The 26081-nt window shown below is 41.1% G+C and overlaps 1 protein-coding gene across 3 annotated transcripts in view; it reads right to left on the minus strand.

Annotated features, from left to right (window-relative positions):
• Ptpn9 (protein tyrosine phosphatase non-receptor type 9) overlaps positions 1–26081 on the minus strand; it is a 73654-nt gene that overhangs the window by 44217 nt on the left and 3356 nt on the right. The window contains exon 1 of one of the 3 annotated variants that reach the window (XM_021250099.2): positions 1153–1197. The exons of the other annotated variants lie outside the window; for them this stretch is intronic. Coding sequence (XP_021105758.1) covers positions 1153–1176 — 24 coding nt within the window. The 5' untranslated portion in view covers positions 1177–1197. Of the gene's footprint in view, positions 1–1152; positions 1198–26081 lie in introns of those variants that run through there. 3 annotated transcript variants of the gene reach the window in all.

The raw sequence follows: 26081 nt of genomic DNA on the forward strand, positions 1-26081 counted from the left end.
CAAAGTCCCCTAAACAAGAGGAGTCATCTCTTCTCAAGGTAGAAACTGTCCCCTTAGGCAATGCTGGTCTCCCATGGCCTTGCAGAACCAGGCCTGAGACACTAGGCCAGGATGACCAGGATGACCTCTGCCACTGTGCCAACCCCCAACCCTAAGTGGTTCCTCTTTTCTATAAATTCCAAGCTCTGGCAGCCCCTGAAGACAGATCTCTTGCCTCTCCCTGGCCTTCCCAGCACACTGTGCTGATTAAACCTCCTCTCCTGCTCTTCCCTTCCACTCTCCCCTGCACTGGCATGCAGACCTCTGAAGTAGGGCTTTGGCCCCACAACTCCAGGAACCAGAGCCTGTCAGCTCATCAAGCAAAGAATTCTGTTAACATTTCATGGTTCATTATCTACATCCTGTCTCCTCCAGCTGTGGTCAGCTGATTTTTACTCACTTCTCCTTCACTGTCCTTATTTATTTGCTCTATTTCCATAGACCAAACTTTTTTTTTTTTAAAAAAGTTCTTTTCCCTTTTGTTTTTATTATTTTTGATACTTTCCTTCAAAAAGGCTGAAAAACGATGGGATATATATTTTAATGCTTCTATTTTTTATGATGCCTTTGTCCAGGACTTAGGTGTAAGAAATCGTACACTTCACACTTCCTGATAAAATGATTCATGATTCATAAATTCACATATTCAAGTAGATGAGCATTTTTACCTTCCTATGGTTCTCCAATGAAGTCTTCTCTATTCTAAATAACAAGTTTCTTCAGAGAGGATACAGCAAACGTATTTTGTTTACAAAAGATAAACCAAAAAAAGGGGCCAGGGATTTAGCTCAGTGGTACAGCGCCTGCCTTGCAAGCACAAGGTCCTGAGTTTGATCCCCAGTACTGAAAAAAACAAAAAATACAAAAGATAAACTACAGGCATGGTGGCACATGCCTATGATCACAGCTCAGGGGAAGCTAGCAAATGTGAGGCCAGCCTGGGCAACTAGTGAGACCCTGTCTCAAAAAAAAGTCTGGGGATGTAGCTCAGCAGTAGAACACCTGCCCATCTCTTTGATACAGTATGTGTCTAAGCTTACAGGAAGCCCTAGGTTCAACACACACACACACACACACACACACACACACCCCGATAATCATTAATAGGCCTACCTTCAGCAATCTGGATAACAGCATTCTGGGAACTCAGAACCAATGCTTTAAACAACACCTAGCACAAAACCCTCCACAACATGTATTCACAATTCTTCTTCCTTTTAAAGATAATGAATAGTTTCAGGACTCTTTATTCTGATATCCAGGTATTACATGATAGAAAATCTCTTTTACTTAATAGAGACCAAATAAACTCCAAACTGAAAGCCCTACAAATCCCGTCAGAAATGCTAAGGCCAAATTACCATGGAGAAAGGCCTAACACCTCCTCTCCTGAGGAAACCAAACGTGAATTGTTCCAAAGCTAGGACTCTTCGTCTGTTACATCAAGCATTGTGCAAGGACCAGAGAAGAAAGCTAACTGCTAGGAAAGGATTAACATCACACTGGGCAGGTAACAGCAGGAAACCAGAGGTGACCAGGCCAGGCTCCTCACAAGAGTCTTCGCCTCAGGCACCCTGAAGGATCAGAGTTAATTGAGCTATTAAATATGAAAAGTCCCTCAGTGTTAATGACTTCCTGCAGGGAAGGAAAGGGCCAGGGTTTATCAGTGCTCCACTAGCCAAGTGTGAAGCCTCCTGTATCTGACAAGCAGAAACTGTTGTATTCCCTTCCAAATGTTCCTTCTATTTCCTGTGGCTCATGTCTCCCTTCCATACACAAGAAAATGTTAGTCACACATTACAGTAAAGAAGGCGATGGGCTCCTGTTCACTGTTAGAGCAAGACTCTGCACTGACATAGGCCAGAGACCACGGTCTATTTGTGGAGCACCGAAGACACCCGAGGGGAGGAACTGTGCACACAGTATATGTAACAGAACCCAGATGAGTGGTCCAAAGTCACTTAACTACTTAACAAATGGCAGAACCAAGTTCTGAGATTTGAATCCAAGTCTTCTCACACCTTGTAGTCTTTTCACTCCACTAAGCATCCTTGAGAAACACAGATATCTCATCGGGTAATATATGGCAGTGTTTGTCTGAAAGACTCCACAGGCAACTGCTAACAGCTGAGCCAGGTGTCCCCATCCTGTCATCCCAGCACTCTGGGAGGGTGAGACAGGAAGAGCGCAAATTCAGTCCCAGTCTGGGCAACTTAGTGACTTAAAAAGGCCCTGCCTCACAATAAAAAAATCAAAAAAGGGCTGTGGATATAGCTCTGTGTGAAGGCTCTGGGCTCAATCCCCAGTACCGCAAAAAAAAAAAATTAATAATAATAATAATTATTAATTATATAAATAAGAAAGGAAGGAAGGAAGAAAAGAAACTGGCAAGAGGGACAAGGATGTAGCTCAGTGGCACTGCGCCTGCCTGGCAAGCACAAGGTCCTGAATTCAATTCTGAAAAAAAAAAAAGAAAGAAACTGGCAACATTGGCTGTCTTAGAGGAAACTGGGTGGCTGGAAAATACTGAGAGAAAGGATATTTTCATCCTGTATCTTTTTTCATTTGATTTCATTTATTTTTGAGACAGGGTTCTCATTTGAACTCCTGGGTTCAAGTGCTTCTCTCACCTCAGTCTCCCAAGTTGCTGGGAATATAGGTGTACTCCATCGTTCCTTGATTGTTCATGTACTTTATTAAGTTTGAATCATATGACTACATTAATAAATTTAAAATATATAACATTAATTTTGTATAATCTTGGGCCCGGGATTTAGCTCAGTGGTTCCACTGCCTGCCTTGGAAGCACAAGGTCCTGAGTTCAATCCCCGGTACCAAAAATGGTACCCTGGTACCATTTTATATAATCTTTAAAGTATACTAAGAATTTCTCTCCCCCATCTCTCTTTCTTTTCCTTCCTTCCTTCCCTCCCTCCCTCCCTCCCTCCTTTCTTTCTTTCTTTCTTGACAGGGTCTTACTATGCAGCCCAGGCTGGTCTCCAATTTGGAATCCATCAGTCTCAGCTTCCTGAGTGCTGAGAATTAGTCTTATACCACCATGTCCAACTATGAACATATTTGTTCTTTTTTTCCTCTTAATTTTAAACTATTCCACCAAATGATAGTAATTTGATGGTTTTAATTTCAAGGTCAAAGGAAATGAGTTGGTGATCTCTAAAAGGGGTAAAGGACTGTAGGTGTTTTTATGATCCACTAACCCAAGACAGGAGCACTCCACTCGCCTTCCGGGGGCCTATGCCAATAACATGTCTACTAAACAAGCAGAAACCTCGCTGCAGGCTTGAAAACCACACTCCACCAAGGCTGCCAAAGAGGATGAAGAAAGAGCTCCCAGAAACAACGAGGAAATGATTCCACAAGAACACAAGTAAGTAAACAGCTCTAAGCTGGCATAGGAGAAAATTCACGTCAAGAGGCTAAGGGGAAGAGAAGAACACAAAAGTGAAACGGGGGGAAAAAGCAAAATCTGGACAATAAACAGGAAGTTCCTCCCTATTAGCAGGAGAAAAGCCACCCAACTTTCTTTTGGTGGGGACCCCTGGGGTGTCTGTCACCCTCCCTAGCAGCTACCATTCCAGCTACTAATGACAGGCTGGGCCATATAACCAGAAGACAACTGCAGACTCTTTCTTGGAGGAGAAACTGAAAAGACTTGGCAGACTCAGGGCTGGGAAAGGACCTTAATAACAGTTTGGGGGTGCTTTTTTTTTTGTTAGTTTGTTTTTTTGAGACAAGGTCTCACTATGTAGCACAGTCTGGCCTTAACTCATGGTGACCCTTCCTGCCTCAGCCTCAAGTGCTAGGATTACAGGTATATGCCTGCATGCTTACCAATAACAGTTCTTACCTCTTCTGATGGCTGAGACTTTGGGAAAGGTGGGAGGAACGCTAATGGCTGTCAATAAACTGGGAGTTAGTTTTCCAAATCATGCTGGGACTTTCATCTCCTTTCCCTACTGCCAATCTGGGCTTCCTCTTATTCACCCTCAGGTCAATCTTGACGGTTTTTACTACCTTCCAGGTAGGCACTGCCCACATGGCATCTGCTTCCACTGGCATGCAAGCCTCAGCATGAGCAGAGGCCATTTCCACAACAGTACCCACACGCTAACACATGCACAGCAATGGACGCTCCTCTGAGTCAACACCTCCTGCAAGAGTGCTCTTCACAGACAGTAGGAAGAACTTACTTGCTAACATGGTATGAGAACTGAAAATTGAAAATAGGGGAGAAAAAATTCCTAGATAAAACAGGGAAAAGTACCAGGAATGAGATAAGAAAATCAATAAAAGAGGTAATCATTAAGTCTCAGGAGAAAATACCTTGGAATTAAATTGCCAATATCTTAACTTCAGACATCTATGATATATAATTTTTTTTTAATTTTTTTTTGGGGGGGGTACCAGGTATCGAACTCAGGTCCTTACACTTGCGAGGCAGGCGCCAGAAACACTGAGCTAAATCCCCAGCCCTAAAAAATTTTTTTTGGAGACAGGATCTTGCTATGTAATTCAGGCTGGCTTTAAACTTCAAATCCTCCTGCCTCAGACTCCTGAGTGCTATGATTACAGGTGTGCACCATCACTGCTGGCTTACTTTTCATTTTGAGACAGGACCTTGCTAAATTGCCCAGTCTGACCTCAAATTGAACTTCGATCCTTCTGCCTCAGCCTCCCAATGCTGGGATTACAGTCATGTGTCACTATTATAGGCAGCTAAATTAGATAAAAATTAATAGGTAGTCAGACAGGGCTAGGCCCTTGAGGGAGTCAGTGCAGAAGAGAACACATCAAAACTGTGGTTGGAGGCTCATCTGAAGAAGGCAAGACTTCAAGGCGCATGGTAGTGCACGACTATAATCCCAGCACTCAGGAGGCTGAGGCAGAAGGATTCCCATGAGTTCCAGGCCAGCCTGAACTGCACAGTGAGACCCTGTCTCAAAAAAAAAAAAAAAAAAAAAAAAAAGGCAAGACCTCAAGATTAAAGTCACAATGTCCAGATTTACATATTTTCCTAAGGGATGAATGGAAGCTTGAGATTACACTATAATTGGTACCACTCATTTGAGATTTTCCATAGAAAAGATCTCACTAGGGGTGGACCATCCTCATTCACCCACTAAGACTAAGATTTCTAAAACTAAGACTAAAGACTAAGACTATAGATTATTGAATTCCACAGACTTCCACCTCCCAAAACACATAAAAGATCCCCAGTTTCCAACTGTGTATGCCTCATTCCTTTGAGCACCCACAATCCCCTCTTTAGTGTGTCCAAAATCTCTCTCAATAGGGCCGGGGATTTAGCTCAGTGGTTTTGCCGCCTGCTGCGCAAGCGCAAGGACCCGAGTTCGATCTCTGGTACCAAAAAAAAAAAAAATAGGACTGGAGATTTAGCTCAGTGGTGCCACCACCTGCCTCAAGAGTGCAAGGTCCTGAGTTCAATCCTTGGTACCAAAAAAAAAAAAAAAAAAACTAGGCTAGCTGGGTGCAGTGGAACACATCTATAATCCCAAGGAAGTTGAGGCAGGAGAATCTCAAATTTGAGGCCATCCTGGGAAATTTAGTAAGACCCTGTCTCAAAATAAAATCTAAAGGGCTCGGGCTGGGGATTTAGCTCAGTGGTTCTGCGGCCTGCCTCACAAGTGCAAGGACCTGAGTTTGATTCCCAGTACAAAAAAAAAAATCTAAAGGGCTGTAGATGTAACTCAGCAACAGAGTGCTGGCTTAGCATGACCAAGGCTCTAGGTTCAAATCCCAGTACTCCAAATAAAAAAGAATGAAAAAGGACACACACAGCTGGCCAGGAGACTGCAATTAGGTAATGTCAGACACATCAGAGGCTGCTCTTCAGACTTCTGCCATTTTAAACCCACTTGATCAACACTTCCAAATGCAGGGAAACTCAGGAACAAATCTACAATGCTCACAACACAGTGGCAGTACACCAGTTTATTGTACCTAAAAGGCCATTTGCAAACCTAAAAAGAACGGAGCTGGAAATGCTGCCAGCAATCTGAATGTCCTCACTGCAGTGCCCCATTTTCAATTCCAATTAGAGCTGGGCCTAGCAGCTTGGCAGAATCCAGACAATAAAATCCGGTAACTCCTAGGTCCAGATTCTCAGGGCAACCGACACTGGAGTAACATAAGCTTCCCCATGGAGCAGCGTAGTCAAAGTTGGCTGGCTTTCCCCGCAGAGTCTGTACAGCCCAGGTCCTGCTTCATTCAACACTTGCACCAGGCAAGGCTGTCCCCAGGGAGTGGCATCTGGGCACACATCAGGTGTCCCAATGCTCCTTTTCAACCACGGAATCATCCCAGGTCCATTTCTATTTCTTAAGTGGACAGAGGCTCTGCTATTTCTTTGGATGAGAGAAATCAGGACAAATGCTAGCCTTTGAACACTCTGCCTCACTGTTCCTCTTCAGTTCCTGTGCAGGACAAATGATTCCTGGAGTTTTATCCAAATCAGACTCACGTATACCTTGCTCTAGATCCAAGCTGTAAATCTAGAGCTTCCCTTCTTGAAGTAAGCCTGAAAGTCCAAACTCACTTCTAGATGGTCTCCTAACCAACACAACAGTAACCTGGGTATTATCTGGATCACTGATTTCCAGACTGGAGCATGCACATGGAGGCTTCTAAAATACAGATTATTAACAGATTACTAGCCAAACGTGGTGGTGCATGCCAGTAATCCCAGCACTTGGGAGGCTGAGGCAGGAGATCACTGAGAGTTTGAGGTCAACCTGGGCTACATAATGAGACCCTGTCTCAAAATTAAAAAAAAAAAAAGATGACAAGACAGGAAAAGAATAGAATTCATATGAGAAAATGAAAAAATGGAAACAAAGTCTTTGTAAATAGGAAGGGATGGAGGGATTGGAGGGAGGGCAGGGGGAAAAATAAGAACCAAGAGAGATTATGTAAAGGTGCAAATTTTCAATGATGAATGTCATTATATTGTACACTAAAATGTACCAATAAAATAACATTTTTTAAAAAAGGCACAGCCAGGGATTTAGCTTAGTGGTTCCAGTGCCTGCCTCAAAAGCGCAAGGTCCCGAGTTCAATCCCCGGTACCAAAATAAAAAATTAAAAAATAAAAAATAAAAAGGCAGAAAAAGAATTAAGCTGTGTTATGTACCTGCACTAATACCCCACAATGAATGTAACCATTATGTACTATAAACACGTACTAATAAAAATAAAAGACAAAAAAACAGATGACAATTCACACACTAAGTTACTGACATAAGATACCACGAAATTGCATTTTGAAAAGAGATTCTGAGCAGCAGCAAGCCAAAGTAACATCTCTCCTTTCCTTCAGCTCACAAACCACATTACTCATTATAGACACTAAAACCTGAGTAGGGGCCGGGGATTTAGCTCAGTGGTTCCGCCACCTGCCTCACAAGTGCAAGGACCCGAGTTTGATACCTGGTACTAAAAAAAACCTGAACAGCACTTAAAACAGTACTCAGCAATTTTTTTCATTGTGGTAAAATCTATCATAATCTTTATCACTTATACTATTTGAAAGTGTACGATTCAGTGATATTGTAACAATCACACTGTTGTGTGAACATCACCACTGTCTACACCTAAAACTTTTCATCATCCCCAGCAAGATCACTATCCCCTTTGAACAGCTTTTTCACCTTTCCACCAGGATGTCTACTTTCTATTTGTGTGAATTTGCCTAATATAAGTGGAATCCTATGTTTGTCCTCCTGTCCCTGGCCTATTTCACTAAGCATAATGTTTTCAAGGTCCATCTGTGATGCAGCACATATTACAATTTAATTCCTTCAAAGCCTAAAGTCCCAATGTATGCATATGCCACATTTGATCTGTTCAATTGATGAGGGATACTTGGGTTGCTTTGCCCCTGGCTGAGAAGAACACTGCTATGAACATAGATGTACAAATCTCTCTTCCAGGCCTGGCTTCCAGTGCTTTTTGGACATGTACTTAGCAAAATTTCTAGGTCATATCGTAGTTTTGTGTTTAATCTTTTGAGACACCAGCAATCTGATTTCCACAACAGCTGCACCTTCTTACATTCCCACCCACAACACAGCACTTGTTATTTTCTGTTCCACTTTGTTTTCAATTGTAGCCATCCTAGTAGGTCATGCTTAGCCATAACTACTACCATAACTTTCTTTGGTTTTTGTTGTCTTCCTTGTGCTGGGGATGGAACCCAGGGCCTCATGCATGTAAGACAAGAGCTCTACCACTGAGCTATACCCCAGTGCCACAGATTGTGATACGGGCTTTTATCATACTCGGACCATTAAAAGGGCAACATGACAAAAATTAAGAGTTCTCACTAGTTGCCATGTTCAAATAGTTCTAGAAGTTCCATTCAAAACACAAGTTTCCCCTCCTGATTTTTTTGCAAAAATCATTTCTAAGGCTAGCACTTCCCTAGCCTGATGTCAACTAAGAAAGAAAATGCTTTCTTGCTAACAAGCAATGTACCAGCCTTTAAGACAGTGAATTTACAAGAGCATGGATATTAGTTTCAATAAACTTTTCTTTAAAAAAGAAAAAAGAAAGAAAGAAAATGGTGCTTTAGGTGGCTAAAGAAAAAAAGATTGTCATTCAATTCTAGAGCTGTCAAGTGGTTTCTCTAAAACATTTAGAATCCTAATCTAGAAAGGGCTATTTCTGAAAGCAAAAGTACCCTGGAAAACCCTGTATATTTTAATCTTGCTAGCTACATCACTTGGAAGTCTTCAGCCTAGCCAGAAATAAGTAATACCATTTCTTTTTCTGGTATTATACAGGCAGAGAACAGCTAATCTCTTCAGACAAACGAACATTCCCAAATAAAACTTTTATTGTGGTCATGTATTACACTCAAGGTTTCAGGTCTTTTTTTCAGTAAGTAACCCTTTCTTTATGATTATGAGAAAGAGAAAATTTGGAAATTACAAAAAGTAAAAATGAACAGGAAAAAATTTCCTTTTTTTGTTTGAAAATTTTTCTTTCTCAACTGTTTTTTTTTAAGCCGGGTGTGGTAGTGCATCCCTGTAATCCCAGAACTCATGAGGCTGAGGCAGAAGAGGCCAGCCTAGACTTCATAGTGAATTCAAGGCCAGTCTGAACAACAGAGTGAGACCCTGTCCAAAAAACAAAAGAAAAGAAAAAAGAAAATCTTTTTTTTTGGAGAGAGTTTTGCTATGTAGCTCAGGCTGGTCTTGAATTAACAGTGATCCTCCTGTCTAGCCATGCTGACCACTACACCCAGCTCTTCAACTTTTTCATACTTGATAAGAGTCTGGTTTTTTTGGGGGGGGTACCAGGAATCAATTTTCAAAACTCTTATTAAGGACCGGGGATTTAGCTTCAGTGGTGCTGCTGCCTGCCTTGCAAGCACAAGGTCCCAAGTTTGATCCCCAGGACCGAAAAAAAAAATCTATTTTTCCCAGGTGTGATGGCACATGCCTATAATCTCAGCACTCAGGAGGCTGAGGCAGGAGGATTGCCACAAATTCGAGGCCTGGCTGGACTACATATCGAGACCCTGTCTCAAAAAACAAAACAAAGGGCTGGGGATTTAGCTCAGTGGTTCCACCACCTGCCTCGAAAGCACAAGGAGGGGTGAGAAGGTTGTGGTGCTAGGGAACAAAACCAGGGCCTCAAGCATGCATTCTACCAGTAAGCCAACTCCCAATCCAAGTAGTTTTTCTAAAGGCAAAGAACAGACTTTATATCATGAGAGGTACAGTTAAAAAGATCTAGATTGACCCCAAATTCCCAATCCCCATTGAAGCATGTCATTTTTTTCATAGATACACTTACAATAAGCCCATAGACCTCAGGAATGATCAATAAAACAACGTAGCCATGGCTCTGTAGGGAAACTTGTGAACAGCTGAAACCAGAAACACGAAGGGAAAGCTGCTTCCAGTACCTGTGTATACAGGTGTTGCATGCAGCTGCATCCTATACAGAACTTAATGGTGAGAGACAGGTGAACACCAGAGAAAGCTCTCCACTTACAAGCGTGAACATCCTATGCGTCTCATCACTAAATTACCAAAGCCCCTGAACAGCCTCTATCCTTTCTTACATTTTTATGAGTCCATGTCACAGTGCATAGTAATCACATCCTTCACAGAGAGGTGGTGGCATGTATATCACACAACTTAATCGCCCTGTCGTGCCTAGATTTTAAAGACAATCTACCCTAAGCAAAACACTGCTACTTGCTTCACGGACTGTATGAAAAACAAATGATTTCAACACAATCTCCTCATTCTTCAGCAAGCATATTTCAAACCTTCAGAATGTGCATGAAGGATTCAGGAGCCCTTGGCCTCTCTGCATATAATAAATAGCTCCTCCTCCTGGGCAGGTGCCCTAATATTCAAGAATTGATAAAGAAAAACACAAGGTAATCCCTTAAGGATAGAGCATGGAACAAGGACCTGGCACATAGTCACAGACAAATGACTGCTGGATGAACAAAGTGTAGTTCTACTGAGGATCTGTAAGGATTCCTCCCATTCAGGTGATATTAACAGGAAACAGACAAGAGATTGGCACATAATAATCACCTCCCTTAACAGAGGAACAGAAACTTTCAGGCATCACTCAGAAACAACTGGATGGGAAAACAGAAACAACACTATATTATCATGCCTGGGTAGGATAACGGGGCTCTGCTCGTCACATAAAAATCACTCCATCTCTAAAAACCACTGCAAACACTGTCAGAATGCTACATGATGGTTACACTACAAAATAATTAGTTGTGGATTATAGTTCTTCAGTATGTGAAGCCGACTCCTAAAGCCCGTATCTGGGGACACTATTTTTGGTTTTGTTTTGGTTTGCAGTGCTGGAAATAAAACCCAGGACCCTGTGCACTCTAGGCCAGTGCTCTGCCACTGAGCTGCATCCCCAGCCCAGAGGATAGGTATCTGAACAAATAGGCAACATGTAAAGCAAAGACCTATATTTAACTTAAAGCCAGGAACTTGTAACTGCTTCTAACTAGGAAGTCATTCAGAGATAAATCATGGTTTCTCAACCCTGCCACTACTGACATTCAGGGAACTATGCTGGACACTGGAGGAGATTCAGCAGCATCTCTGGTCTCCACCCACCAGAAGCCAGAAGCACCCTTCTGGTGAAGCTCAAAGGTCTCCAAGTATTAATAACCACCACTGAGGTAAACAACGGAATGAGAAGCTTTATTCACAAGGGCTGTTTAAATAAGATATGGAAGACGGTACAAAATGTCACTACTCTCAAGTACTGGCACTTTTTTTCTTTTTAGAGAGAGTCTCACTAAACTGCCCAGGTTGGCCCCGTATTCCCAATCCTCTTGCCTCAACCTCCTAAGTAGCTGGGATTACAGGTGTGTGCCACCTTACAGGTGTCACAAATTGTCATTCTTTTTTTGGACACAGGGGATTTTTGTTAAAACAAAAAGCTTTACAAGTGAAACCTGGGCTGTTTGGGACATGATGGTGAAGAGTCTTACATGGACTCCAGAAATCCCCAGCTTCAAAGAGCTACATTCTCAGTGCTTTTCACTTTCAATTTTGAGACAGGATCTCAGTAAGTTGTCCAGGCTGGCCTTGAACTTGCAATCCTCCTGCCTCCCAAGTAGCTGAAATTACAGGCATGCACCACCATCTGGGCCAAACTGCTACTCTTTCCACTGCAAATGTGAGTCATTTTTAGATCATCAGATGACCTTTTACATTTTATCTGGGGCTGAAAGCATAGTTTAGAGCCAAAGCACTTCCTTAGTGTATGCACAAGGCCCTGGGTTCAATCTCCAGCACCATTTATACAGACACAGACACACACACACACGTACATCACCTACACACATGCATGCATACATACACACATACATACATGCATAAAGTTTTATCAGAAAAAAAAGCAGCAAGAGAGGAAGCAGCAACAGACACCACCACCAATGATCTATAACACACACACAAAATAAATTGAACCAAGGGATTGTACAAAAAGTATTAACAGCATAAAAGAGAAAATGAGCTACAAACAAGTGACTTCATTGCCATCTTCTAATTATTCAAATTCTTTTTTTGTGTGTGTAATGCTAGAGATTGAGCCCACGATCTCTCACATGCAAGGCAAGTGCTCTACCACTGAGCTACATCCTAACCCAGTGTTAGAATTCTTAGGCTATCTCAAAGTTCTTTATTTCCAATCTTCATTTTTCTTCCTTTTCCCATCTGAAAAAAATCATTTTATGTGGAACAGAGGGTAAATATACTACTATCACTACTATTACTGGGCATTTTGTAACTACAGGGGATTTTACATATTTAACTGAAGCAGACCTCCCACATCCCTTTAAGGAATGAAAACAAAACACACTCAGAAATATAAAATAAAATGGCCAGAGCTACACAGATACCTGCGGATTCCTGAAGTCTATGTAAGACTCTTCACCATCACATCCCAAAAAGCCTAGGTTTCACATGTAAAGCTTTTTACTTAAAAAATTTTAAAAGCCAGATTGCCAGACATTGTGGCACATGTCTGTAATCCCAGCATCTAGGAGGCTGAGGCAGGAGGGACCACTGGGTCCAAGCCCAACCAGGGTTATACAACAAGACTCTGCCTTAAAAAAAAAAAAAAAAAAAAAAAAAAAAGGCAGGCCGGGGATTTAGCTTAGTGGTTCTGCCACCTGCCTCGAAAGCGCAAGGTCCCAAGTTCAATCCCTGGTTACCCCCCCACCAAAAAGTGGCCAAGGATAGTGACACATGCTTTAAATAGGATCACAAGATCAAGGTCAGCAAAGACTACATGGTGAGACCCTGTCTCAAAAAATAAACACTGGGGGTGTGGTAGTACAGGACTGTAATCTAAGAATTCTGGGAGGGTGAGAGGCAGGAGGATCACAGGATTGAGTCGGGGCTGGGCAACTTAGCAAGACCTGTCTCAAAATTAAAAACAAAGCCAGGGACTTAGCTCAGTGGTGCCATGCCTGCCTTGCAGGTGCAAGGTCCTGAGTTTGATCCCCAGTACCAAAAAATAAGTTTTTAAAAAAATAAAAAAGGGCTGGGGATTTAGTTCAGCTGCACAGTGCCTGCTTGGCAAGAGTGAGGTCCTAAGTTCTATCTCCAGTACCAAAAAAGTAAAATAAATAAAATAAAAAGAGCTGTGGATGATGTAGCTCAGTGCAAAGGTCTTAGACTAAATTCCCAGTACAACCAAAATAAATAAATAAAAAGCATGTAGAGAATATTAAAAAGCCCATTTTTATTTATTTTTTCTCAGAAAAGTTATATGACTTTATTTTATCAAGAAGAAACTTATGTTACATTTTCTTATTTTTTTTTTAATTATCATTTTTTATTTTTTGGAAAAAATAGTACTCATTCACTGTTCAAAATGCAAGTAAAGGGGGCCGGGGATTTAGCTCAGTGGTTCCTGTGCCTGCCTCACAAGCACAAGGTCCCGAGTTTGATCCCCAGTACCAAAAAAATAAAAATTAAAATAAAAAAATAAAATGTACACAAAATGCAAGTAATGTTTAGGAGGCACACACAAGAAGTCTCCTGAGTGCTGTTAGCTCTCCAACTTTTTCTTCTTTTTTAAAGTTTCATTTCAAAGATGCTTTTCAAGTCTATTTTTAGGGGTTTTGCATTTTCCTATGAATTTAGCATTGGATTTTCAAATTCTATAAATATGCATGCTATGATTTAGATTGGGATTATTTTGAAGCTATAGATGAATTGAAGGGGAGTTAACACTTTAACTCATTTCAATCAGCAAGGTTTATGTTTCTATTTATTTAGTTCTTCTGTAGTTTCTTTTCTTTTTTTCCCTTAAATTCTTTTATTGGTACATTTTAGATATACAATACATTTACATTTATCACTGGGTGCTTGTACCTGTACATGATGTATCTTGGTTATTTTTTCCCCATTACCTGTGTGCCCTTCACCCCCTCCACCCTTCCCTATTTACATAGACTTTGTTTCCACTTTTTTCTTTTCTCATAATTTTTTCTTTCCCTTCTTTCCTTTCCCCATCCCCTCCCACCACCTCTACACCTTTGGACCTTTTCCTATTTCAAATTATCAATTATTCGTTTTAATCATTTTAATCCTTATTTACACTTTAAGTTTCCCACACTAGAGAAACTATTTGGTATTTACACGTGTGTCCTATTTATTTCACTTAAGAGTACAGCCTCAATATGCATCCATTTAGCTATAAATGTCTCTAGTTTCTCGTTCTTTATGACTGAATAGTACTGCATTTTATAAAAAAACCACATCTTTATCCAGTTCCAGTTGATGGGCACTTGGACTGCTTCCAAGCTTTAGCTATTACAAACTGTGCCACTGTAAACATGGGTGCACATATATTGCTGTGGTATGATTCTTTTAATTCTTTTGGGAAGTTACCCAGCAGGGGAATAGCTGGGTCAAATGGGACCTCTAGCCCTAGTTCTTTGAGGTAGCTCCATACTGATTTCCACAGTGGTTGCACCAGTCTGCACTCCCACCAACAATGGAGAAGGGTTCCTTTCTCCCCACAGCCCCACCAGCATTTGTTATTGGTTGATTTCTTGATAGCAGCCATTCTTTCTGGGGTAAGGGGGAATCTCAGTGTTGTTTTCATCTGCATCTCTCAAATGACCAGTGATGTTGAACATTTTTTCATATATTTATTTGCTGCTTTTACTTCTTTTTCTGAGAAATGTCTGTTCATTTCAGATGCCCATTTTTGAATTGGGTCTTTGAATTCGGGGGGGTCTGATTTTTTTAAAAAGCCCATTTTTAAAAGACTGAATGCAGTAATTGTCTATCATGAATTCATATATTACGAATGATGTGTATCTAAATAATGATGCACGCCAAAACAAATGCAAAGGTAAAAGATTAGCTAGGTGCTTAAGCAAAGACCAAGTAATGCATGGATTAATTTCCCCTGATACTTCAGCCTTAAAGTAATTGATGGCTCTCTAGCTCCTGCCCTCAGCCTGGGAATCATTCTGCTTTTAGAATAATCTCACAATTCCTTTTTTTTTTTTCTCGTATCAGGGACCTTGCGCTTGCCAGGCAGGCAAGGCACCGCTGAGCTACACCCCCAGCCCTAATCCCACAATACATGACTAGTTGGTCATGGTGCTGAGAATCAAAGCAAGGGCCTTGTACATGCTAAGCATGCACTCAACCACTGAGCAAGACCACCAGCTCTGTACTGTAACCTTAGATTTGTCTATGTTACCTGATAAAACTAGATAAAAAGAACTATTTACTTTCTTGGATGGGCTTGGTATTTCAGAGGAAACTGGGACATATAACAGAGACTGAGTTTCCCAGAGAAAAATGGAATGCTTTTCTCAGATGTAGAAACTAAAGAAAGTTATCTTAGTGCCAACTGTGGTGGCTGGAACACCCTTGCCATCCCAGCTACTCAGAAGGCTGAGGCAGGGGGACTGTAAATTCATGGCCAGTCCGGCCGATTTAGTAAGACTCTGTCTTAATAATAAAAAGAGTTGGGAATGGTGGAGCACTCCTATAATCCCAGCACTCAGGAGGATTAGGAAGATTTCCTCAAGTTCAAGGCCAGCCTGGGCTACATTGTGAGTTTAAGGCCAGCCTGAATCACAAAGCAAGACCCTGTCTCTAAGCAAAGAAAAAGACAGACAGACAAGTATGGTGGCACATGCCTGTAATCCCACCACTCAGGAGCCTGAAGCAGGTGGATCGCTGGGAGTTCAAGGCCAGCCTGGGCTATATAATAAGTTCAGGGCCAGCCTGAACTACATAGTGGGACCCTATCTCAAAAAAGAGAGAATGACCAATGCTCATTTATTCTTTTCTTCTCCTTTGGTGCTAGGGATGGAACCCAGAGTCTCACACAGGCTAAGCAAGTGCTCTACCGTGAGCTACACCCCTATCTACCAATTTGGTTCTTTAAGAGCCTTTTCAAAATCAGACAGGAATGTTTCTATCAAATTCAGACAGGAAAGATTCCTCCATATTGAGAAATGCCAGTTAAACTACCTGTCATTGGAACATCTTCCCTTATTCCAGAACAGAAATAGAAAATGGTGATATTCCAGTGGTCAGCGACGGCAACCAAGGAGTTCTTGTACAAGAGTATAAAGGAGGAAAATGTTACTGATTTGGAAAAATAAAGTCCCCCATCATCTGAGATACCAAGATGGATGGTAAGAAGAGAAGGTGCAGCATGGCCAGCTGGAATTGCACTGGAGGTTACAGCTGAATAAAGATTAGGGGCTAGGACCTCAAATCTTGGCGCTGCAATGCCCCAGACATTCTGCAGTAAAGCAATGGAAACTTGTGTTTAATATTCAGCAAATAGGTGGTCATGATGGGGTGCATCTGTTATCCCAGCTATCAGGAAGACTGAGGGGCCGGGGATTTAGCTCAGTGGTTTCACTGCCTGCTGCGCAAGCGCAAGGACCCTAGTTCAATCCCCGGTACCAAAAACAAATAAGTAAATAAATAAAAATAAAATAAAAGAAGGAAGACTGAGGCATGAGAATGAAAAGTTCAAGGCCAGACTAGGCGACTAGGAAAAACCTTCCTCAAAAAATAAAACAATAGGGCCAGGGATTTAGTTCAGTGGTTCCAGCGCCTGCCTCCCAAACGCAAGGTCCCAAGTTTGATCCCCAGTACCAAAAAAAGGGGGGGATGGGCATGGACCTTAACTGTACAGTGCTTGCCCAGCATGTGCAAGAGCCTGCTTCAATCTCCAGTACTACAAAGAAAAAGAAAAAAATTTAGAAAACAAAATTGAAGCATTTTAACATTACTGTATCCTCCAAAACAATTAATGCATATGAGTCAGAAAAAGGAAATTCAAATGTACTAATCCACATGCATCTTAACTTTTACTTCTCCTTTCTTCTTTTCTTTCTTTCTTTTTTTACATTTTAGATATACATGATGCTTACCTCTCCTTTCTAAACAGGATACTCTGGCTGGGCATGGTGACACACACCTATAATCCCAGCACTTGGGAGGCTGAGGCAGGAGGATCTATGAGTTAGAGGCCAGCCTGGGCTATATAGTGAGTTCAAGGCCAGCCTCAACTACATAGTGAGACCCTGTCTCAAAAAAAACAAACCACAAAACCAAACTAAATAGGACACTGGGTGGTTTGTTTGTTTGGTTGGTTTTTTGAGGGTCTCACTAAATAGTCAAGTCTAGCCTTGAATCCACTTTGTAGCCCAGGATGGCCTGGAATCACAATCCTCTTGCCTCAGTCTCCCAAGTCCTGGGGGTACACCATGGTTTTACTTTTTACTTCATTAGCATTAGAGGTCAGGTTCCTGGGGAAATCTCAGGTCCTTAATACTAACAACAGAGCACTACTAAGTCCAAGGACTTGCAACCTGCTTAGAAATTAAAGAGTAAAATTTTCACATCCAAATGAGATTTTACCTAATTGCTAATCACACCATCATTAATTACTAGCAGTAATGAAAATAACAAGACTTCTTCACCTTTCCAGCCACTTTTTCCCTCTCTGAAAGGCCTCAGTTTAAAACCATGAGTCATGTGGTCACTTCCGGGGGGACAGATGACATTTAGCACAGGACATGTGAGACTGTGGGAAAAGGGAAGTTGTTGGCCACAAGAAACAAGACAAAACCCCTGCCCTCGGGAAGAATGCCAGAAATCTCTGAAGTCCACAGTTGGACAGTTAAACTTGTAACATTAAAGAGAGTCTATTGAAAATATAAAAACCACAGTATGGGATTAGACTTTGAAGACACAAGGTAATGACGTTCTGGTGCTTATATAAACCCACACTAAGTGATGGTCCCCCAGGGTAAATAAAAATATTTCCTTCCTTGGGATTGGTTTAGGCTAATTAACCAAAAAAGTCCAATGGTTCATATTCAAAGACAAGAAAAACAACAGTGGCTGACTTTAGTGAGTGCTTACTATGTAAGCATTGGGCAATAAGCTCTCTACTGCATTTTCTTATGAATTTTTACAACTCAATAAGCTTTAAATAATATGAACTCTACAGTAAAAAATTTCTTGAGAAAGATGCTTGGAAGTATAGCTTAGTGGTAGAACCTCTGTCTAGCATGCATAAGGCCCTGGGTTCAACCCCCAGCGTACACATACCAATAACAAAATAAAAAGCCAGTGTCACCCAATTTTTAGAGTGATATGGCTCCATGGCAGAGTACATGCTTAGCATGTGCAAGGTTTTGGATTCTATCCCCCAGATCCTCCCCCCCAAAAAAAGAAAAGAAAAAAGGAATTTCTTCAGAGGCTTTGAAAATAAAATATTAGTAGATTATCTGATTATTTCAGTAACTAGGGCTGGCGCGTAGCTCGGAGATAGTGTACATGCTTACAATGTATCAAGGCTCTGGGTTCCAACCCCAACACTGAATGAATAAATAATAAAGAAATGAAATAATGAATTAATTTTTCTCCATAGAGTTGGGAATCAAACCCAAGGCCTGGCACATGCATGTGCTCTAACACTGAGCTATAGCCATTGTCCATAAATCATTTTTTTTCCCCCCAAGAACTGAACCCAGGGCCTTCACACTGAACTCAATCCCAGCCCTTAAAAAAAAAATTTTTTTTTTGGTACCAGGTATCCAACTTAGGACCTTGTGCTTTCAAAGCAGGCATCAGCACCACTGAGCTAAATCCCCAGCCCCCCCAAAAAAGTTTTTTTTCTTTGGTACTGGGGATCAAATTCAGGTCCTTGCGCTTGCGCAGCAGGCAGCAAAACCACTGAGCTAAATCCCTGGACCCCCCAAAAATATTTTTGAGGCAGGGTCTCACTAAATTGCCCAAGATAGGCACAAACCCATGATCCTCCTGCTTCAGCCTCCCAGAGTTCTGGGACTACAGGCATCCAGCTTGTGAATTGTTTTGGTTTTTTGGTGACAGTGTCTCACTTTGTAGTTCAGGCTGGCCTTGAATTCACTATGTAGTCCAGGCTGGCCTTGAACTCTGAAGCAATTCTCCTGTCTCAGCCTCCAGAATGGTAGGATTACAGGAACACAAAACCACAGCCAGCTTCAACTCTAAGGAAGTTTTTTCCAAGAGTCATTTCATCACAATTTCTTGCATAGAGTACACAATGTTTCTCCTGGCAATACACAGTTCTGAGTAAAGATTTTCCAAATCTTTTCCCTTGTCTGCACTTTTGAAACCATTTAAAAAGAAGCATTATCAAAATCAAATACATGTTGGGCTGGGGATTTAGCTCAGTGGTTCTGCTGCCTGCCTCACAAGCCCAAGGTCCCAAGCTCGATCCCCAGTACCAAAAAAAAAAAAAAAATCAAATACATGTAGAGCCGGGGTATTTAGCTCAGTGGTTTCGCAGCCTGCTATGCAAGCGCAAGGACCAGAGTTCGATCCCCAGTAACAACAAAATAAATCAAATACATGCATTAATACAGTACTAAAACCCACAAAATTAGCTGTTAGGCCACATAGCCATCTGAGTAAGTTGGCCAATTGCTTTATGAAAAATAATTCAGAACAATAGAGGAAATACTGGCAGAGGAGAAAGAGTAACCTCAACATGGGTGAAAATCCAGGTTTCATCCCTCACTAGCCATGTGCCCTTGGGCAATTTCTTTCTCTGGTCTGAGTTTTCTTGTTTCCAAAATAAGAGTATTTAATTCCAATTGTGGGAGGATTAAGTGTAGGTGAGATGCCCAATACAGAGCTGACTCATAGCAGGAGCTTGGGAAAGTTACTGTTACCGGTATTATTTCCTTGTTATTCATGTAAACTCCTTACAGGCAAATCACATTTTTTTCTTATAATACCAATGTAGGCTCTACTTACTGAAGAACCAAAGGAAAAAAAAAAAAAAGGTAAGAGACACCAAAGTTGCTGGGGCTCAGTGGTTCCACCGCCTGCCTCGAAAGTGCAAGGTCCTGAGTTCAATCCCCAGTACCAAAAAAAAAGATACCAAAGTTACAAATGAGGATTTGTACCAGTTCAATAGAAGCTTAGACAGGAAATGGCTGTGGACTTGTGCATGCGTGTGTGCATGTGCAGTACTGGGCATTGAACCCAATACCTTCACACTGAGCTACATCCCGGGTCCTTTTTTTTTTTTTTTTTTAATTTTCCATCAGGGTCTGGCTAAGTGGCTAAGTCCTGCAGGCATGCAATACCACACAGGCTAACAATGTTCTTTTTTTTTTGGCACTGGGGATCAAACTCGGGTCCTTGCGATTGTGCAGCAGGCGGCAAAACCACTGAGCTAAATCCCTGGCCCACAATGTTCTTATTTTTATAACCCATTTTCAAAGGAGATGCTGCTGTTGCATGTACAGATCAGAACTGCCCTTCATTCATTCCACAAGTACTTCCTCAATGTCCACTCAGTGCCTTTAGAGTGACAAAAGCAAAACATTCCAACCTTCCTGGAGCTTGCAGTCATGAAATCACACAGATAAGGACAAAATTGTGCTAAATGACGGAAGGACAGTTGAATGACAGCCAGCAAGAGGGGACTAACCTAACTGAGGAGCTCAAGACAGGCCTTCTGCACAGACAGGAGAGCAAGAGCTTAAGGAAGAGGAGGGATCCTACAAGGAGAGAGTTCCAGCTCACACAACTTCCATGCAGCAGCAGGAGACAGCAAGACTGCAAGACCACAGGCTAGCGTCCCCATAGCAGAGATGAAAGGGAGATGGCAAGGCTGCAGGATACACAGATCCCAAGAGTAAAAACACCATTAAAGGAGAGGCTGGGGTAGCTCAGTAGCAGAGTGCTTGCCTAGCTCCATCAAGGTCTGGATTCAACCCCTAGTACCACCAAAGCCAAAAACACAGAAGGATTTCATTAAGACTCATTCTGGAAAAAAAAAAAAAGACTCATTCTGGAGCCAGGCGGGCTGAGAGGAAGATGCAGTGAGGTCTGCAGTGAGACTTTGGCTTTTGAACTACCGATTGCTCAGGTAGAAAGCCGAACTCCTGTCAGAATATGAACAGTACTTTGGACTAGGAGGAAGGGGCTGGCAGTGGTGGAAGGAATCTGATAAATCCAAGAGACATTCAGGAAACTCTGAGGATACACCATCCTCAGGGCTAAGGCGAAGCAGCTTGTCTGTGATCGACAGGACACAGAGAAGCACACACTATACAGGAGGGGTCTGTTCCAGAAACATCTGCAAGGCAATTCACTTGCCCCAGAAAGGGCCTCAGTGCACTTTTGCTTTTCCCTGAAAATGTGTTTGTCAGGTAAAAGGGCCGAAGACCAAGACCAGACCAGGCCACAACAAGCCTTTATTAGGGGAATAGATCTGCCGGGCTGTCTCTGAACAAAGGAGAGACAAAGAGCAATATGGCCGGGGCAGGGAGAGTCTTTTATAGAGACTGGGGTGGGGTTTGTAGGGGCAGAGGTGGGGTTGAGTGAGGTAGTGACTAGGGAATGGAGGAGCCCATGATGTCACTAGGTGGTAGGAGGTGAGAGAGTATTAGGTTACTTTCTAGGCGGGAACAGGGGCATACTGGGAAGAAGGGTTTATTCTTTGGTGGGAACAACCATCTTGGCATGACATCACACAGGGGAGGGACCATAGGAAGAGGGCAGCTACTATACATAATAGCTGCTGAGGTGGTGGGAGACCTATCATTCCAGGCTTTTGTTTTATGATAGTTGGACGAAGGTCTCTTCTTCTGGAGCTGCTTCCTGCTGACAAGGGGCGAAGATCGGGGCTAGACCTGGATCTGATGAGGCCCGTGGCAAGTGGGGACCTCTTCCTTTTGTCGTACTGGCTGGTACCCTGCCATGATGAACTCCGTGACTGTCTGATTGGTGAATGCCCTCAATCGTTCCTGCAAGAAATTTTGAAAACAGCGAACCAGGCACAGTCCAAAATAGAGAATTAAACAGATAATACTGAGGGGTCCCAAGAGGAGTAATAGCCAGGGGAGCCATGAGCTCCAGGAACCAAATGTATCCCACCATTGATTAGTACCTTGGGGGGCATATCTATCTGGCCCATTGAGTTTTAATTTTTTTCATTTGACATGTAATTTTTTATTCATTATTTACATAGGTTTTACAGAGACAGCTGGATGTTTAGGGGCCCATTTGTTATAGAAGTAAGAGACTGTTATGGAAGAGATCATAGCTCCTGATCTAAGGGCCCATGTGTCATGTCCTTGCTCTTAGAGAATGAGTGGAAAAGTGATAAACACGATTTATATAATCTTTATAATCCTTTTCTTTTTTTTTTTTGGAATATAAAAGGTGTATGTAACTGAGCAAATCTGTACACACTTGTAGCTAATTAATGATTTTCGCTTCTATTTAGTACCCAAAGTTTTGTCTTTTTGAAATGGCTATGTCATGAGTGAACCAAAAGATTTTACTGGGTGGGCTATGTCTTAATTTTTCTGAAGTCTAGCTTTATTATTATGTCATTGTTTTATGCCTCTTTTGGTTATTTTTTCTGCTGGGTGTTTAAGACCAAGTTAAAGTGAGACCTGTGTCAATCAATATGAACCTCTTGTTATCTGTTAAGGTCAGTTAAGTCTCCCCAGGACATTACTTTGGAACCATGCATAGTGCCTCTCTGCTTCTCTGTCAGTGTCAGCCGTCAGGATGGGTCATGGCCTTGCTTGACCAAGCTGCTTTCAGTGAAAGCACTGGAGATTTTTTTCTTGGTGACCCTCCTTTGGCACACAGTACATTGTCCTCTGGTGTCCAGCAAACTCCCAGTTTAGGAGGTTGAGTGACTTACCAAAGATGTAGGACCCTGTAGAGAAGGTTCCCTCATGTCCTGGAACTTTGTTGACCTTGAGGGGCCAGGGCCAAAATATTGGCTGTCCTCATAGCCCAGTTACCTTTTAGTTTTGGTCTCCAAACTTTAGTTGTTGAACACCCAGAAGAGAAGGTCAATAGCATTAGCATTGTAACAAGAGTAATGAACTTAACTATTATAGTTTTACCTGAATAACAAGCATTTTGGAATTTAAAATACAGAGAACTGTTACTGTTATCAGTCATGGTTGTTTTTTAGTAGTTGAATTCCTGTAGAATATTAACAGAAAAAGAGCCACAAATAATATTTTAACATGACAATTATGACTTTACCTTTGTAACACATTTAAATGTCCATCTTGATATAAAATAGCCATTGTTAAATGTACTCATTTTCTAAAAGCACCAAAAGTTTTTACCTAAATTATTGTCTTTAAACAAATAAATAAATAAATAAATAATTTTTTGAAAGGATACCATCTAAAGAAAATAGCCCATACATTTATCTGTTATCATAAATAGCTACAGTGTATGAAAAGGCAAATACCTGAATCAAAAAGGGGTTATTATCAAAAAAAAATATTAGAAAACCTATACAGTCAGAAAGTACAAATACATTTAGTACACTAGAAAAAATAAAACCTTGTTACTGTTGTTTTTTACAGGATATTTAGTCCTTTGAAAATGACCAGTATAAGCATACCATAATAACATATTTAGAATTTATCCCTTTGATGACAATTGATATAAACAGTATAATAATATATTTAAATAATATTTATTCCTGTAAGTCTTTTATAAGGCTATGAAAACTATTAGGTCAGTCTGTCGTTAAGATGAAAACTGTTGAGGTCCCCCTAGTGAACAAAGACTGGAAAATAGTTCCATGCGGCCGCTCCTTTGTTCACCAAGGGGAGCATGCCTTGAACTTAATAACCTTTATCTATAAATAAAACAGCTGTACGATTGGACAAAAAACAAAGATATGACAGTTTCTAAAACTAGAGTGCACTCAAATATATTTAGCCCAATGGAATTATAATCTCTTTATAATTTTAGGTTTATAATTATAAATAAGACTATTTAAAACTTTTTGTAAGTCAATTAACAGAGATCTCTTGTAGAATTAAAATCAGAAGGAATGAAACCTCTATTCCTATAAACCTTTTATAACAAACTTGAAACCAACAAGTAAACATATATATTTCCTTTATAAATCACTTCCGCACACCTTCTTGATGTACCTAGGCCTTTTGGTCTTGTCCTGCTAACAAGACAAACATATAAAATCCTTTTATATCAAAAATATATCTTTTACTTATAGCTCTTTAAATACTTTGTCTCCGACTCATTATAAACATTTTATACTTTTGTCAGTCGTTATCTCATTCCTAGTGGTCTTTGTTAAGTAAATAAAGTTCCAATTCCCGTTTAATGGTTAGACACAGGTGGTTTCTGTCACTGATTACAGCCCTAAACACATGACAGTTAAGGCACATGTCTCACAAGTTTGTTCAAGGATTCCCACTTGTTCTTTAGTTAGGATGTTATCTATAGTGGAGCTACAAATCAAAGAAGCTATATAACCTTCACTTTAAACAGCAGAAGCAATGGGCTAAGGCAAGTTTTTAAAGGGATACACTACCTAGTTTGCTTCCACAACTACTTTAATAGCTAATCTATTAAACTAAAACTTTTTGCTATCAACAGAGTTATAAAGTGGGGGAGGTATGAGTGGTGAGTGATGGGCTCAGGCTAGGACTATTTGAGAAGAACAGGTTTGACAGAGGGAGGGTTAAGAGCACAGTTAGGAAAGGCTTGTATGGAGGGGATGTCTGACCATTTGCCATTGCGTTGACAGAAGTTGTGTAAATCACACAATATGTTAAAATTGAAAGTGCCATTTTTGGGCCATGGAAACCCATTATCTAATTTATACTGATGCCAAACCTGATTACAATAGAAAACAAGTCTTTGAGGACCAGTGGAACAGATTAGAAGATGCAGAAACAGCGCCAGACACACTCAGCCATCTCATCTTCGATAAAGGAGCCAAACACCCTCACTGGAGGAAAGATAGCCTCTTTAATAAACGGTGCTGGAAAAACTGGGCTTCAACTTGCCAAAGATTCAAACTAGACCTATATCTCTCACCATGCACTACACTAAAATCAAAATGGATTAAAGATCTAAATATTAAAATAGAAACTCTGAACCAGTTGGAACAGAGGTTAGGTAGAACCCTTGAAGACATCGGTGTAGGAAAAGATTTTATGAACAAAACCTCAGTTGCCCATGAACTAGCACAAACAATCAACAAATGGGATCTCTTCTTCTTAAAAAGCTTCTGCACAGCAAGAGAAACCACCAGCAGTGTGAAGAGACAACCCACAATGTGGGAAAAAATCTTCACCTGCTCTTCCTCAGACAAAGGTCTACTATCTCGAATCTATAAAGAACTTAAAAAGATCAGACCTCCCAAATTTAAAGACCCAATCCAAAAATGGGCATCTGAAATGAACAGACATTTCTCAGACAAAGAAGTAGAAATAGCAAATAAATACATGAAAAAATGTTCAACATCACTGGTCATTCGAGAGATGCAAATGAAAACAACACTGAGATTCCACTTCACTCCAGAAAGAATGGCTGCTATCATGAAATCAACCAATAACAAATGCTGGCGGGGCTGTGGGGAAAGAGGAACCCTGCTCCACTGCTGGTGGGAGTGTAGACTGGTGCAAGCACTGTGGAAATCAGTATGGAGATACCTCCAAGAACTAGGACTGGAAGTCCCATTTGACCCCGCTATTCCACTGCTGGGGATCTTCCCCAAAGATTTCAAAGAATCATACCACAGTGATATATGTGCACCCATGTTCATAGCAGCGCAGTTTGTAATAGCTAAAACTTGGAAACAGCCCAAATGCCCATCAACTGGAGACTGGATCAAGAAAATGTGGTTTTTTAATAAAATGGAGTACTACTCAGCCATAAAAAATGAGAAATTAGAGACATTTATAGCTAAGTGGATGCACATTGAGGCAATACTCTTAAGTGAAATAAACAGGACATACATGTGTAAATACTGAATAGTTTCTCTGGTGTGAGAAACTGAAAGTGTAAATAAGGACTAAATGTATAATAGGTCATGTGAAATAGGAAGAAAAGGGGCAAAGGGGAAGGAAGTGGGAGGGCTAGGGGAAAGGATAGAAGGGAATGGGATTAATATGAGAAAATGGAAATAGAGGAACAAAA

The sequence above is a fragment of the Heterocephalus glaber genome, unplaced genomic scaffold, assembly GCF_053883595.1.
Source record: "Heterocephalus glaber isolate CG9 unplaced genomic scaffold, H.glaber_assembly_v1.0 deba00001140, whole genome shotgun sequence".
In the NCBI taxonomy this organism is placed as follows: Eukaryota; Metazoa; Chordata; class Mammalia; order Rodentia; family Bathyergidae; genus Heterocephalus; species Heterocephalus glaber.